Source organism: Glycine max, chromosome 16 (genome assembly GCF_000004515.6).
Source record: "Glycine max cultivar Williams 82 chromosome 16, Glycine_max_v4.0, whole genome shotgun sequence".
NCBI classification, from domain to species: Eukaryota; Viridiplantae; Streptophyta; class Magnoliopsida; order Fabales; family Fabaceae; genus Glycine; species Glycine max.
Genome location: NC_038252.2, coordinates 32015738 through 32029566, shown reverse-complemented (window position 1 = coordinate 32029566; position 13829 = coordinate 32015738). Strand labels below are relative to the sequence as shown.

At 32.8% G+C, this 13829-nt stretch overlaps 2 protein-coding genes across 2 annotated transcripts; one reads left to right on the top strand and one right to left on the bottom strand.

Annotated features, from left to right (window-relative positions):
- Positions 1 to 2311: 2311 nt before the first annotated feature.
- On the top strand, positions 2312 to 2971 carry LOC102667772 (protein DMP2). The gene has a single exon (XM_006599936.1). It carries the CDS (start codon positions 2312 to 2314, stop codon positions 2969 to 2971), a length of 660 nt encoding a protein of 219 aa, XP_006599999.1.
- Positions 2972 to 6186: 3215 nt separating this feature from the next.
- LOC100786943 (uncharacterized) lies at positions 6187 to 8795 on the bottom strand. Its single transcript, XM_003548031.5, has 2 exons — positions 8607 to 8795; positions 6187 to 6700 (listed from the first exon to the last, which is right to left on the bottom strand). Exon 2 carries the CDS (start codon positions 6683 to 6685, stop codon positions 6368 to 6370), a length of 318 nt encoding a protein of 105 aa, XP_003548079.1. The 5' UTR covers positions 6686 to 6700; positions 8607 to 8795; the 3' UTR covers positions 6187 to 6367.
- Positions 8796 to 13829: the final 5034 nt, after the last annotated feature.

Sequence of the window (13829 nt, the reverse complement as noted above, 5' to 3'; positions counted from 1 at the left end):
TAATATATTTTTCTATAGTTAGACTTTATAAAAAATTATAAACTTAATTTACGCAAATTTAACAGTTGAATGTTAAAAGTTCTACATATACAAATAGTAATTATTATGCGAAATGGTTCTGCTAAAAAACAACTTCTAAAGTGACTTACATATATGTGGCTAATGCCTAGTCAACATATTCTTCAGGGTGCCTGCAAGGAAGACACGAAGAATCATTAGTTAAATGATGATTTTTGCGTTGATAATTTGTAAAAATAGCTTTGCCGAACACTCTCCATAGCAAGCTTTTATTATCTCACGATCCTGAGAAATTCCAAATGATTTTCAAGATCTTGCACTTATTATGGAATTCCCCGTGCATCAAGGCATTGTTTGCTGAACGAACAGAACATTCTCCATCCGCAGATCCCAGCGTTTATGGATCACATTTTAGTTTGCACAACTTGAGGAATTAATTGATTAGGTCCCAAAATCCACTAGAAGATGTATAGTCAACAACTCTTTTATATAAATCTTGTGTTGTTAGAATCAAAGTTATCAAATCAGGTCTGGTTTGGTAATGGGTCGATTGGTTACTGGTCCAATCGGTATGTCAATAATTGACCCAATTTAATATATATTAAAAAATTTAAAATTATACATGTATCTATTATATATAAGTATATAACTAACATTATTTGATTAAGAAAAATTTATTCATACTCCAAAATCTAAAATAACAATTGAAATATTAAAATTGATAACATAAGTCTACAAATAATATTCAATAACACAATTATACAAGTCTAGGATTTTTTTTTTGAAGTGTTTTGGAGCATTTTTTTATTTTTCTTTTATGTGAAACTGATTTTAAAAACCAGACTGGGTTACCAGGTTTACTCCAAATCGGTCGGGTCCAATGGGACTAGATATATGGCCGGTCCAATAACTAAATCAACCCAATTATACCACTTGGTTTCGGTTGGATCGGTCTGACTGGTCGGATCGAACCGAATTTTTTAACTATGGTGAGAATAAGATACGTAGCAATAGCATTCAAGCTTCTAACATAGGGCACCAATGATCCATTCAAAAGTCATTTCATCAAGTACATTCCCACAAGTCATTTGATCTAATACATAGGTTTCAACCCGCTTTTATCATAAAAGTTTATTGACTTGCTCTAACCGATCTTAAACCAAGACCACTACTATCTTAAGGTTGATAGCTATTCTTCCAAGCCATAGGGTGGATTTTAATGACAAGAAGTGCTAATTAGTACGAAACTAATCAGCACGAATTTAGACGAACTTAAGGTAACCAATCTCAGTGTAACATAATAATTCAGGTAAGCAAGTGAAATATGTCTCCCATTCCAGAATTTTAAGGTATTGAAGATTTGGAGAAATATTTGGATGTTCCTCTCCTAATGTAAAAATGATTATTTTCTTCTCTTCTAATGTAATTAGCAAGTGCAACAACAAATTAGCAAAGCCTTGGGATTTTAAGGTATTGAAGATTTTGAGAAATATTTGGATGTTCCTCTCCATTACCAGAGTGAACATAAGAACATACCAAGACATTCTAACAAAGCTAATCAGAGGTTAAGTAATTGGAATGCGAGAAATTTTTCTTTTAGTGGTAGACTTATCCTAACAAATTTGGTCCTTGTTGTGCTTCTCTCTTGTGTCATTAAAAGGTAAATGATAATCAGTACGAAATATATTTTACAAATACAAACGATTGTTAAATGGCATAAATTTATTGGAGACATATTCCATTTACTTGCTTACCTGAATTATTATGTTTCTTTTCGTTATACATCTGTTGAAGAAGTCAGCTGATATTCTCTGTTACGATTTGACATTTATTTAAGAAGTATAAAGAGAATATGTATTAAAAAAGTAGTGTGAAATAACCGTTTTCCAAACAAAAGAGAAAGCAAAAATGATTGTTTCTCAACAGGTGTAAAGGAAGGTATAATATAACTCAAAAAAATGTGAACTGAAATAAAAGGGTTCTACTTCTATAAGACGATGTTGAATTAATTTTACAAAGCTTGTTGGACAGAGGGTTTCTTCTGGAAAGTAGAAGCATGGCAAAGTATAAAGATTTCCCAACTTGAAAGCAAATGCTGACACAAAAACATTGCTAGAGAAGGGAAAAACATATTCCTTCAAGAATTTTCATTTACAAAGGAAGGAACCAAAACCAAAGCAAAGGTTGTTTTCTTTACATTGAAAGCTGTCCTTATAATTCCACATCAACAAACTTCAAGACCACCACAAAATCCCCTCTTCCAAATCCAAATAAACCTTGTAGTTGGTTGGAGATGAGCAACTCAACTAGTACTCAAGAATTGATTCTCCCCTGCGATGATCAACAGCAGCAACAGAATGAGGATGATTACTACGATCTTGATGACTATGACATTGATGAATCCTACTATTTCTATGTCATCAATGCAATACTAAGTGGCACTGCTAGGCTCAATGTGCTCTTGCCAACAGTGACAATCCTTGCCTTCAGCATTTTTGCACCTCTCCTCACAGATGATGGTGAATGCAACACTTTGAACCGTTGGTTGATGGGAACCTTTTTGACCCTTTTGGCAGTGTCATGTGTTTTCTTCACCTTAACTGATAGCTTCAGAAGTGCCACTGGAAGGTTGTACTATGGAGTGGTAACATTCAGAGGGATATGGACTTTCAATGGTGGCAAGAAGAAGCCGCGCATGCCGTCAGATTATAGACTCAGATGGAGTGATCTTTTCTATGCATCATTGTCTTTGGTCTCTTTTCTTGCTTTTGCAGGATTGCATCAAGATGTTGTCAAGTGTTACTACCCAGCATTGCCTAGAAAGGTGACCAACACTCTCCCCCTTGTGGTTGGTTTCTTTGTGAGTATATTGTTTGTTGTGTTTCCTTCCAAGAGAAGAGGCATTGGCTACCCCTTCTTGCTGCAGAGAGATCCTTTCTACTCTAAAACTTGAAAAACCTTCTGGTTCCCCATATAGCTTCTCTAAAACATAAGAGAGCTTATACAAATTAACTTATCCAGAAGCTAATTTTAACTAATGAAGAATCTCATTTCATTTTTTCTTTTTTTTTCTTCTCCTAAAAGTCCAAACATACCTAACTATATAACCTGACTTCTTGTATAAGAATTTTAGTTAACACATCCAAGGGATCACTATAAAGGATTTGATCCTCTTGTGTTGACAAATAATATAATAATGTTATGTTATGAGAGAAAAATACAAAAATAAAATTAATGGACCCAACAGAAACAATGGGTGGTATTAATGAATCCAAGTGTTTTGTGTGTGTTTGTCTCTCTCATAACATGATCGATTCAAAACTAAACACTAGAGGATCTTAATCCAAAGAAAACGACAGAGGGTCTGCTATTTGTTAGGGGATTGAGACTTATTGGTTTTCTTTGAAAGAAAAAAAAAACTAAAATATCTGATTTGTTGTAATTTGATCCCCATTCGAGTTCTAGATGAGAACAGATTATATCACCATTTTATAATATTTCTCTCGTTTGTATTTAAACCTTGGGTTTCATTCCATTGTTGTTACTCATTTCTCAAACTAGTTCCATAAATAGCAAGGTATTAAAGGAACACCCTGAAAGTAAAAGTACATTGTTGCTACCCTTTTCCAAGTAAAAGTGCTTAACAAGGTATTAATTGTGTGTATGAAAACCATTGAGTAAGAAACCCCAATAACTGTCAGCTTTTTAGTAAACGTGAAAATCATATATCTGGTGTGGAATCCAATTGCAGAACAGTTGTAATTTTATAGTGATGTTTGAAATTATGAAAAATTGTGGAGAAATGTGGCTGTAATTATATTCCAAGAAGTGGAACCCAAACACCTTATAGATTTCATTATGATTTCGTTGTGATTCTTGATATTGTAAAAAATTATGGACAAACGTAGCAGTAATTGCTGCCATGAAGAATTTGTAAATCACTCCATGCACGCCTCAAATCTCATTATCTATGAATTATCACATATATCTTAGGGTCCAACTTACCTCACCTAGTTATGATCACATTTTATTCAAACTTATAAAGGGACCACGTTAGACAGAAAATTAGTTTTCTATTAAGGATGAGTAAAGGACTTTGGGACTATAACAACACAAAACGATAGTAATATATACCTCTAGTGTCGGTGGGTTTCACAATTTCCCTCCCTCAAGAGTTAATCATTTGGGATTAGGATTCGTGTGGGATTTGGAGGAATGCATAAAACAATTGTGATTTAGAATTGGGATTTTGGCTTTCGTTCTTGTTTTACTTCTCTCTGTCTCTAAGCTTTCTGTATTGATGGAGAGATTAACATTTCCAACAAAAATAATCTTGTGAGACTATATGTGATTATTAATTTTCCTTTAAACACCAAATGCGCTAAGTAGCTTTTTTTGTACACATGAACCAAATCAATTAAATTTTAGAATATCAATATAATGCACGAAAACTAATTTATTTAGGTGAAAGCCTCTTTTTTCTCTTCAGATTTTCAACTCTCCTTCCTAATTCCTATTATCATGTGAGTCCATCGATCCATCCCTCCATTAATGATCAAGCAACATAGCGACAAGACCCTAATTAAACCTGTTCTATATTTCACATATTAACAATCCTTAAAACTCAGTTCTATATTTCACATAGCATATATCAAATGTGTAAAGTTGTTTTGACATCACGTGACCTTAGTTGTCACACAGCTCCTCAAACCAAAAATATGTCACGCTACACATGATGTCCACTACTTCTGTCATAAATACTTAATTACTGCTTCATTCTGTCTCCATTCATTGTAATGACATTAACTTGACTCACACTTGTTTGTCCTTGACTCTAAATTTGGTGATCCGTAGGTATTTCATGATCATAATTCTAAATCCTTAATGTCATATTAAAATAGTATGAATTCCTTAACCCTAGATAAAAATTATAACTTATAATTGCCTTTGATTTCTGTCAAAAGGTTTTTATTTTTATTTTTTTAATCTAATTAACATTCAACTAATGATACTTGGACACATTTTTGTACTATGTTCATGTCATTCCTTTTCATACTTTTTATAGCATTAACGTTCATTTTTTTAGAGAAGCACTAACACTAACGTTCTCTTATTTCCTTTAAATGATAAGTATTGAATGCGTTTTATATTTTTTAAGTAGTGGGAAGATTTATCATTAATTATTCCACTATTATCATAACTGCAACTGAAACTAGGAGAAGACATATCTCAAAAAAAAAAAAAAAACTAGGAGAAGACACTAGGCAGAAAAATGGGGTCAGGCCTAAAAAGCAAAAATCTACCACGCCCCCACAAAATCATCAGATTTCTTTCACTTTCTAGCAAGAGACAAACTTCAAGGAATTTGCCAACTTTTCCACAAACTTATTTTCTTCTGTGAGAATGAGACAGAACAACCACCAATCTTTCTAAAGACATTGCACTAAGTTTATCTTCATTTTAGAAGTTGACTTAATAAAGTAAAATGACCAGGAAATAATTTTAAAATTCCTTAATATTGTGCGGATTAATAGAATAAATCAAAACAGAGTTTTAAAATTCCAAAACTAAAATAATGCAATTAAAATGCCAGACTTATTAATAAAACTATTTGGATAATGTATTTTTTTAACATACTACACTATTTAATATTAAATAAAGTTCATTCAAATTTGCAGAATACTAGTGAGTTTCAGTCCTTATCTAACAGGTCTCACTAATTTAACAGAATATTAAATTAAAATGTGTTAAAAAAATTTGCACCACGACTACAATCTAATATTCTCATTACATTACAACTTACATTGCTTTTAATGTGCATTAAGAGTTTCTTCAGGGGACAAATAGAGATTAATCTTTTTTGAGACATAAAGAACACGGAAGTCATGACAAAATAATTTCTATAAACTTTGTGTGCTCTTGAAATTGCATCTTACATTTTGAAAGAATATTTACATGAATAGTTCACGAACTCCTCTATAGAAAGAATGATAACGCACCACAACGAGAGAGATGTGAATTTAGAGTGATGAAAAAGTGGTGGAAAACTGGAAATGAGTTAGTGAATTCATTTTAAGTCAACCTTGACACTTGACATAAGTATCCCTTTTATAATTAGACCAATTTTTTTAGTTTTAGCCGGTCGTGAATCAAAAGGAAAATGCCAAATAAAGTAGAATCACACCGTAGAATTTTTTCATGGCTACAGATGTCATACTCTTTTACTAGAAAACTAGAGAAAGAGATAAATTGCACCCATAACAAAATTCAAAGGGGCAAAATAGCAATAACATGCTATAAACTATCCCACAAGAAAATTCCCTAGTCTTATTCTATCTTATAGTTTAGACTAGGACTCCATTGCAATTTCATCAAAATTCCAGTTTCTTACTCTGTCCCTTGTCACGGCACGGCTTCGTACAAGCCGCGGTGTACCAGGTATCAAGTTGTTACTTGAACCAGTAGGTTGTGGGGTCACTTTGGAGGATGATGATGGTGCAAGAAAAGAGTGAAATGTAGAGGGTGGAAGAGATAATTTCCTGGTTAAGCAGGTTGCAACAGCATGACATCTTCCTTCATTTTCTGCACTTGAAACAGAGTAACTCCTGAAAGAGTGTGACGGTGATGGACTATCCACACTATGGCACACAAGACATGCCAGACTCATTGTGATTCTTGCAACCTTCAGCAACAAGTTGTGTCAGAAATAAGATTTGGGAGAAACAAAAGACACTATTAAAGGTTTTACTGAGCATTGATTCTCACACCAGACTAAATCTGGTGCCTAGAGAATGGGAAGAAAGAGTGTTATAATTAACACTGTTAACTTTGAACCATCTTTCTTGATTTGAGCTAATTGTCAATTAGGTTAGGTATTGGACAACTAATCCAATAGTGAAAACAGACTGAGCAACAAACCTCAGACACTATAATCTACAACAGTGATTATTACAAAAACCATCACACTATTACACCTTTGTCATTGCTTAATACCTATCTGTCCTCCATTTAAAGCAAGCATCACATTTAAACCCTAAGATATAACCTTAAAAACATTCTAATTATGAAAATAAGACAACCAACCACACTAATAGCATGAGTTTGATGTGAGATTAATTTCTATTGTTTTAGCAACCATCAGCAACTTTCACACTTCCTTCTCAAAAGAATGCACTATGTGAGTAAGAAATATTTGATCTTCTAAGCATATTTCTCACAACATAGAAAAATAATGAAGCATCAAATATGATGATTATCAACATCAGAATGTTTTTCCCTTACAGAACCACATATTTAATTGTGTCAAAGGGCACACTTGGGGCCCTAATGTCTGGAAATTGAAGTAAAATATTTCGAGATTTTAAAAAAGTAAATAAAGACAGTCTTTTCCAAACCCAACCCTCAGCTTCCACTGCCTCAAACTAGAAGACCATCAATACAGGATGATAAATCATGGACTCAGATTCTGCCATGCTATTTTTCTCACAAAGTCAGGTATTCACAATTACAAGATTTTTCAGCATATTTTTCCTCTTCTGCAGCTCATGTATTTAGAGATTTCAGATACATTTCTATCTTAAAAAGTTGGAAACCTCCAATGCATACATATATAGGTCACATTCAAATAGGTTGGATGAAAAGTAGCAACCAAAAGGTTAATCATTCGCAAAGGTTTCTGAAAAGGGTCAAGCTTAAAGATTGATGAGCCAAAAATTAGTTGCATGATTGGACCAAGCTTGTAGGTTACTCATAATTCAAGCAAAAAAAAAAGAAAGAAAGAAATCTCAAACTTGAGCATATCAGAAATCAATCATATGTCTATTAAAAATTAAATCTAATCACTACCTTCTTTTTCTTCCAGTACATGCAAAACAACATCAATTACTCCATAATTCTTGCAGTTAAGTTCTAACAAACCAAGATGCCCTCAATCTATTTTTCTCCTCTTTTTGTTCTTCCCACACTTTTACTCTTCCTTTTTCTTTTTTTGGTTGCACTCAGGTATCTTCCCGTTCGGAGCCAGGGCTAATCCCTCAAGTACTAAGATTCATTTAAGGGTTCACCTCTCTCAACAGATATTTTTCTAAATACAAAATCCTCGGGATCAGGCCTCTCACCACATACTTAGGGACAAGGTTATCAATCAATCATAATACAACACCATGTTGATTCCCGCACTTTTACTTGCTCCACAGCCCAACTCTTCATTCACAAATCTACAATTCCTCATTCCTAAAAGCCCCTCACATCCAAATAACACAAAACACAAACCCCAAAACAAAGTTTGAAAATGAACACTTAATTTGAATCTCGAGGACTTGGACAAAGAATGAAATGCAAGTCTCATGAGCCATGACCCAAATCATTGTAGTATTGAAAACAAACGATGAAACCAACGACCCACAACAACAACATCACACAAGAACCAATCACAGGCCATTATGACGGGATCTGAGCAAAAACCATTCAAATAGAGAAGAATTCACAAATGGGTTTCAATTGAATAGCAAGTTACATAGGTAAATGAAGGAAAAAATTGAAGGGGAGACAGAAACATAGAATACCAAAGTTGGATTAAAGAAACTAACCTCGTATCTGTGTGAGTTTGGTGCGTACAATTTGGGGAAAAATAGGTGAAGAGTGAAGAGAAAATGAAGAGAGAGAGAGAGAGAGAGAGATTGGTGGGACAAGATTCGACGAGGAGCGCACAGCAGTGTGGGGGACTACACGTGTAGTAAATTCCGTCGAACTTGCCAACAACAATGTGAGTAAACATAAAGTCACTTCTCACTATGTTAGTTTAAGATAAATAAATACATTATTACATGAATTAGTAGTACTTGAGATTGATCTCAGTTAGGATAAAATAAATAAATGAAAACTGATGGTAGTAATTAATAGAGTGAAAATTAGTGTACCTTAGACTAATAATCATTCGATTTAAATAAAATTATCTTTAGAATAATATATGTAATCTAGATAGAAAATTAGCATTACAAATTTTGATGATAAAATTATTTGAGAAGTAACCAAGCCTTCCAGCTAGAAAAAGTTACAGAACATATTTATTAGAAAAATACAATAGAATTCGATTAGAATATAATGGTAGTCTCTGTGTTGAAGTCTCCCTCTCTCCCATTTGCTTGTGATTGTGATGGCTATGGAATGTGACTTTATCTCTGCTAGTTTCCCAACTAGAAAAAAAATAATTGATTATCAGAGGATTTTCCTGTGAAAAAATTAATTAATTTTGTATTAATTTAACCGTAATTATATCTTGAAAATAATTCAAGTCTTACATCGATCCATGGTAATTTCACGTTAAAATATATAAGTGAGGCGCTTAAATTAATTTTTAAGATTGAGTTGAATCCAATGAAATAAAGGCAAATAAGTTAGAGATTCCTTGAAACCCTGAATGAAGGGCAACGCTTAATTAGGTAAGAAAGAAGCGTCGATTCACTTATACTCGCTGGGGGTTATTCTATCACACGCTCGGGCAAATTTACATGACTGCTCGGTATCCAAATCTATTTTCTACTCTTTTTTTAGAATTTGTAAAGTAAAAAAAATGAGAATTTAAAAATATTAGAAAAAAAAGAAAAAAATTGAAAAAATTATAATAGATATATATGATGAAATGATTATATTAAAACAATGATGTTTTTTAATTCACATATTCGAAAGCAATTCGATTTAAATAATTTTAATTCTGATATACAATTTGTATGGATAATTTTTTTAAAAAAAAAATTACATGATTGAGTAGATTTAAGAAATATCACAGGATAGGAATAAATCCTGTATTTTAAAACACAACTTTATTATGGAATTATGTTTTAAAATACAACTTTAAAAGTATAATTTTTTTCAAAAAAAAATATTGAAATCATGTTCAAAACACAACTTTATCACGACTTCAAGTATGTTATATTTCCTTTAACAAAAATTACGACGTTGAAAAGTGATGTTTTAAAACATGATTTTTTTTTTATATAAAATCGTATTTTAAAATATGACTTACTCGTAGTCTCTAATATTTTTAAAATTTACTCATTCCTGTGATTTTAAAAAAATTACCCCAGCTATATAAATTTGCCAGCATCCTAGCTTATTTCACTTCTTCCTTGAAGGTTCCACAGAGTCAAAATAATCCCATATGAATTTATTTATGTATTTTATATCAATAATATTTCTAATAAGTTAACTAATGTAATTACGTTAAATATAAAAATTGTACAGACAATGATTTTATTTGACTGATTGACTTAAATGTAAAATGCATCTTGTCTGTACTAAAATATAAAAACCATTTAAGCTAAACTGCTGTGATAATAATATAGAGATGTATCTATATTTCGTTGACTTGCTTGGAGATTTTTTTTTCATTGAAATCCTGTCAGTTTTTCCACCGTGGAAAGTACTGGTTTTTCTTTTCTAGTTTTTTCTTGAATCTGCTTGCGTATAATGAAATAATATTTCACTACCACTAATTTCAAGAAATTTGAATAATAATCAAACATAAGTTATAAAATTTCTCATAAATAGAATTCCTGGAATGTCAACCTCAAAGTGATTTAAATAAAAGAGAAGAAAGATTCTTTTATATCAAACACTGTGTATAAACTATACACAAGTTTTTATCAAAAGAATGAAATATATATATTATTACTTTATTGGTAACAACAATAACATTTTATTGTATTAATGCCAGATAAAAGTCAAAGTAATTGTCACCATCAGAGGTCATTTTGTTCATATGCTTTGAGATGCTACATTTGCCAGCTTCTTTTCCATTGGTGGTAATGATAGCATATATTCCTCTGCTGCTTCTCATCCAAAGAATGCTATTCATTGATACAGTCATAACACAAACTGAAGAGACAATAAGGTAGGATCTCTTCAACTAAATAGTTAAATGCCCATCAACAATTGTATATGAAAGAATTCCATTCTGTTCCTCTACTTACCAATCCTATCTTCTATTTTCTTCCTTTCTTCTGAAACTTTTGTATTCAGATGTTAATTCGAGTATGGTGAATTTAGACATTTAGTTAAAGGATAAATTTATCTCTTCCCTATTCACAATATCTGAATTTGAGACCATAGGAGAAACCAACTCTTTTCAATTTACACTCAAAACTCTCTTCTAAATTCAAAAGCTAAAACAGTAAGATTAACGATTCAAACCTCAATCTTGACAGAAGATGGAGAAGAAAGTCAATCAGAGTAGACTTCAATGCCAATATTCCATTCCATATCCCTTCTACCAAGCAATACCTTATTTAAGAGTCAGTTCCTTCCATTGTTACACATGCAAAACAAGAAACACAAACCAAGTACTAAAATCACAATGCTCAAAATAAAAGATTTGCTACTTTCTCTTACCCTTTTCATCATTTCAGTTGTGGCCATCTCACCAGGTTCAACCCTTTATGCTTCAAACACTAACCAAGCATGGTCATCCCCCAACAACACATTCTCTCTTAATTTTCTTCAAGTCCAACCCCCAATTTCTCCTCCTTCCTTCATGGTTGGTATTGTCCACTCTGGAGGTGTAGGTGGTGGAACTTTAGTAGACTCAAGAGGTTCATTCCAATTGCTCTCAATTGGAAGTTTGCAACTTGTTGATGGATCTGGTGCCATATTATGGAACTCAGGAACTTCCCATTTTTGTGTCTTCTCTACCTTCCTTGATGAGCAAGGCAACTTTGTTCTTTCCAATGGAACTAGCACTGTGTGGTCCAGTTTTGATCACCCCACAGATACACCATTGTGCCACCTCAGATTTTCACTCCTAACATGATTTTAAAATCTGGTTTGTATTCATTCAGGCTTTACCCTTTGAGTTATCTCTTGCTAAGATGGAATGAAAGAGATGTGTATTGGAATCACAGATTAAGTGATTCCATAAATTGGACTTTAACTTGAAGAGTTGTTTTTTTGAGGAAACTTCAAGTTTCTTAACTACAATGAATAAAAATGTATCAATGACTCTTAAATAAATCTTTTCATGGCTCGGCGTTTTGGGTTTTAACAATGGAACATGAGATTGTTTTAACATCATTTTTACTTGAAGTAACAGGGAAAGGTTGAGCTAGTACTCTTTTAGATTAATTGGTTGTTTTAGTTGGCAAATTTACGAAAGAGGGTTAGTTTTAAAAACTAATTACTAAAGAGGGTTTCTTTTTAAACAATTTACAATGAGGGTCTGTTGATACGTGGAGGGTGCTGCTTGTACTACTGGCGGGACACATCCACGTCGGATGTGCCGCCAGCTCCAGCGGGATGGGTAGTTAATTTTAAAGTGGAGGATGCCGCCCGTGCTACTAGCGGGACACATCCACGTTGGATGTGCCGCCAGTAACTCCAGCGGAATGGGTACTTAATCAGCTTCTTTGATGTTTCTGTTCTCTATATTTGTGTTGAAATGATTAATATATTAGTTTTCTTGTGTACTGTGAGCAGAGCTGGGTTCCCTTTTGACCCCGTAAATATTCATTATTATTTCACATTAAAAGCTTCCTTTTCTTATTACTATATGATCTGCACATTTAAAGTTTCATATATTTGATTAGTGTTAGCATTAAATAGAAGTGCTAGGATCAATATTCGCAACTTTAAAGTTATGCCTTAGGTTGCATGTGGTTTCTTTTCGTAGTAGGAGCGTGTGTGATTTATTTATTGGAGCATTTTAGATTGTTAATTACTGTGCGTAAAGATATTAAGAAATTAGAAATAAAAAATATTTTAGAAATATAATATTAAATGTTATTAACACATTTTATCATAATTTCAATAAAAACAATTTTATTTATTATTTTTCATTAATATCTAACGAAATATGTTAACATTTGGTACAACGTAAGATATTAGTATATTTTCAAGAAAAGAAAAGAAAATTATAGCAAGGTGTGTTCCGCTGGAGTTACTGGCGGCACATCCGGCGTGGATGTGTCCCGCCAGTAGCACAAGCGGCACCCTCCACGTACCAAGCTTTCTCGCCATCTTCAATGACGGCATCAGGCGACACCCATAAAAACAGACCCTCATTGTAAATTGTTTAAAAAGAGACCCTCTTTGATAATTAGTTTTTAAAACTAATCCTCTTTCGTAAATTTGCCTGTTTTAGTTAATCTTAAATTGACTAAAAAATTTATTGATCAATTTGCTAAACTGATCTGACAAATTGATTACAAGTTACGTACCCTCCATGATTTGCTGGTTTTCAACAGCTGGAGCCAGGTGCCAAGAGCCAAGTCCTACTCGTACATTGAATTTGATCTCGTTAAAAATGGAGACTTTGACAACTAACATGGTCACATGGACATTATTTTGAAGATTAATTGACTTTGAGCAATGACGTGTTGTTGAGTTACCCATAACTCAACTAAGGGTGATTATTATTGGCCCTAATAAAATTGTTATTGGTCTTTACTAGTCAAGAATAATTATTAAATTACCATTCCCCACTTTTCCTATGTTCATTCTCTTCTCCTTTTCCTTTTCATTCTCCCTCTTTTCTCATTTCCCTCTTCCCTCTCTTCACCTTGTGCACTCACACGCTATTAGCTAATTTTTTTTTTAATCAAAATGAAATCACGATTTCATTTTTTCTTGTTTTGTTGTTGCTCAATAGAATCATAATTTGTTGTGCAACAAGTTTTGCTATATAATAAAATCAAAATTTTGTTGTGTTGTGTTGCATAGTAATTGTACAATAGAATTTTCGTTGTTTAACAAAATCCGTTGCACAATGAAATCCTAATTCCAAAAAAAATATAAAACGAAAGTATGATTCTATTATGCAT

Excerpts from the sequence above, each read along its gene's own strand:
- LOC102667772 (XM_006599936.1), top strand. The coding sequence starts at position 2,312 with ATGAGCAACTCAACTAGTACTCAAGAATTGATTCTCCCCTGCGATGAT.
- LOC100786943 (XM_003548031.5), bottom strand. The coding sequence starts at position 6,685 with ATGAGTCTGGCATGTCTTGTGTGCCATAGTGTGGATAGTCCATCACCG.